At 36.4% G+C, this 3,378-nt stretch overlaps 1 protein-coding gene across 1 annotated transcript in view; it reads left to right on the forward strand.

Annotated features, from left to right (window-relative positions):
* Positions 1 to 3,378, forward strand: part of LOC106868583 (proteasome activator complex subunit 4) — a 74,324-nt gene that overhangs the window by 15,645 nt on the left and 55,301 nt on the right. The window contains exons 7-8 of the mRNA XM_014913914.2: positions 691 to 765; positions 2,294 to 2,410. Coding sequence (XP_014769400.1) covers positions 691 to 765; positions 2,294 to 2,410 — 192 coding nt within the window. The remainder of the gene's footprint in view (positions 1 to 690; positions 766 to 2,293; positions 2,411 to 3,378) is intronic.

Genomic DNA, 3,378 nt, shown 5'->3' on the forward strand with positions numbered 1-3,378 from the left:
CTCTCACTAACCATTCTTCTATCCCAAGTTTCCTCATTGACCACCAGATAAGGGATCGGGGGACCCTGTCAAAGGCTTTCTCCATGTCAACGAAAGCCAGGTACAGAGGTTTATCCTTAGCTAGGTATTTCTCCTGCAACTGTCTCACTAGAAATAAGGCATCAGTAGTGCTTTTACCTGGCACGAACCCAAACTGCATCTCATCTAAATTTATATATATATATATATATATATATATATATACATACATTATAAATTTCACTTTACAACCATATGGTTCCAGGTTCAGTCCCACTGTGGCATCTTGGGCAAGTGTCTTCTACTGTAGTGTTGTGCTAACTAAAGCATTGTCTGTGAATTTAATAAATGGAAACTGTAAAGAAATTTCTTTGTGTTCTTGTCTTGATATTGCACTGTAATTGTAAACAAACCTCACTGTCATATAAGCAGTGTTGTTTTGTTTGTAATCTTCCATAAAAACACATTCATACAAGGAGGAGAATATTATCTTGCTTGGATTCAGATAAAGGTTGGTGACTGGAAGAGCATCTAGTTGTAGAATATCTGTCTCAGCAAATTTCATCTGGCCCTTGCAAGTGACGCTGATAACACACACATATATATTTGGTTGTGGGAGTGTGTATCTATATCTATACACATTGTTTTTATTATGTTTTTTTATTATTTCAGAGTTTGGTATCCTTAATTTCTCGCTTGGCTTACGACAACATTGGTTACATTGACTGGTCTCCTCACATTCCTCGTGTAAATATTCCAAATTGATTTTGTTTTCTCTTAATTAACAGATTGTAACTTTGTAGCAGATATTGAATGATGATAATGATGTGTACATATATATATATACTTCTATATATATAAACAAGACTGGAAAAGTTTGGTATATTTTTGATTCCATGTTACATGTATTTCATTTCAAGACAAAGTTATTTAGGTATACATTTAGTAAAAACATGTAGAATCTCCTATCCATAATTCTTCAGACAGTTGAATCTTTGCCTGAAGAATTAGAGATAAGAGATTCTTTACATGGTTTTTCTACCTTTATAACTTTTATTTTCTGATGAAACACATGGAACATGGAATTAAAGTTACACAAAACTTATTGCTGTCTTCTGTTTTGTTATGTAATTACTGTGCATATTAAATTCACCAAAAATTTCATTTGCTATGTATATCACATTACAAAAAAAACTCCTATGTACATACACAGGGTTAATGAGAACATGCAGATGTCCATTTGTTTTTCCATGTTAGCATGGGGGTCACCAACATTGGACTTTATCAGACTCTACACACGTAACATGCATGTACATTGAGCACTTCATGTTTTTACATGAAAATGCAAACATGCTCTATATATATATATATATATATATATATATATATACACACACAGATAATATAAAAGGGGATATGGTCCCTTTTTTGAAGCAGAAACACACTTCCACAGTCTTTTCCTTAATGGCATTTCAGTTTTAGATTCCTGAGATTATCTCCCATTCTCATTTGGAATTGTTGGTCCACCCTCTTTGAAGATGGATATTATTTCAATAAAACAAGAGTTTTTTTTCCTGTATATTATTTAATATACCCTAATTCATCTTTGTTGTTCAAAAACATCCCACTAGCTACTCTATTATTCCTTTCAGCTCATTTTGCTTAATGGTCTCGTCTGTTGTAGACAACGAACGAAGGTTCTGCAATCCTTTTTGCTCAGCAACCACCTGCAAAGATGATTTATTTATAGCAATCAGATGTTTGTGCTGTGCATTGCTTCATTACCTCCATCAAATTGAAATTGCCTGTACAGGTGCTTTGCTGAAGAATGCAATGCACCGCCTGGTCTGGGTATTGAAACCACAATCTTGCAATCACAAGTGTGATACTTGAAACCCCTTGGCCATATTCAAAATTTCATTGCAGCTAATAATCTTCAAACACCATCTATTCACATATTCACGGTGCAGAATTTGTAAATTATCTGTGCATTCACAACATTTAAACAGTTTGAAAATATAAGGACACAGATCGTGTCATACAGCCAGCTGGAGACGATGTCTCCAGGGGCTAAATTACAGCAACATTCGTCCTAAACCAGGACTGCCATGTTACGTTGGCAAACAATCTTTACTTTAAATAGTTTGCCTGAGGTTTTTCTTTGTGGAGAACTGAAAAATACGTTCAGTTATTCCAATTCACCATCGAATAATTTCAATGTCACAATAGCTAAAATAAAACGTTTTTTGTTTTTTTCCCTCTTCCTCTCCTTCAGGTATTTACCCGTTTTCTGAAAGGCTTCAACCTCCCAGTCGGTAACTCTAAGAATGCAACTCAATCCAACAACACCGTTGATATTAATGCATATGTTCTATGGATAATTTCTATGATTGTAAGTAATGACATTTTCCAGTTCAATACCTCTACCTAGCATTTTGAAACTTCATCATGGGACATCTCTGTTTCTATTACCTTGCTTCTATACAGGCTCAGGTGTGGCTCTGTGATAAGAAGTTTGCTTCTCAATTAGATGGTTGTGGGTTCAGTCCCACTATGTGGCACCTTGGGCAAGTATCTTTTTACTACAGCCCCAGGCCAATCAAAGGTTTGTGAATGGATTTGGTAAACAGAAACTGAAAGAAGCCTATTATATATGTGTGTGTGTGTGTGTGGTTCTATATGATGCTGATGATTTCTGTCAGCCATGGTTGACCATGTACGTGCAATGCTTTATTTTCTTTTACGAGGATGCTTGAGAGTCATCCATACATGCAAATTTCCCTTTTTCTTGCCACCAATGTTGTGAAAAGAAAAATCACTGCTGGAAACTTACGCAACTTGGTGTTGGCGTTGCCACAGGCATTGCAGTCAGAACTCAAAACTGCAAGGGACCCTGTCTAAGGCTCTAACACTTCTTTCCTGGAGCGGTTCTTTATTTTATCAACCCTGAGGAGATCAAAGGCTAAGTTGGGCCTTGATGAGATTTGAACTTACAGTGCGGAGAGCCCAAACAAATGCTACAGAACATTCTTTCCAGTGCTACAGATAGAAATCATATTATTTTTACATTTCTTTCTCTTTATCTGATATGTATATGTAGGCATAGCCATTGCTGTGTTGCTGAGAAGCTTGCTGCCCAACCCTGTGGTTTCAGGTTCAATCCCACTGTTCTGTACCTGGACAAGTGGGCTAATCAAAGCCTTGTGAGTTGATTTGGTTGAAGGAAAGTGAGTGAAAGAAGCCTGTCATATATGTATGTATTTGTGTGTTCATTTGTCTTGACATGTTATGCCGGTAGTAAATAAGCATCATTCATTCATTTTCAGTCTGCCATAAGAAGATAACCAGGCGGGGTGGGGG

The sequence above is a fragment of the Octopus bimaculoides genome, chromosome 11, assembly GCF_001194135.2.
Source record: "Octopus bimaculoides isolate UCB-OBI-ISO-001 chromosome 11, ASM119413v2, whole genome shotgun sequence".
NCBI classification, from domain to species: Eukaryota; Metazoa; Mollusca; class Cephalopoda; order Octopoda; family Octopodidae; genus Octopus; species Octopus bimaculoides.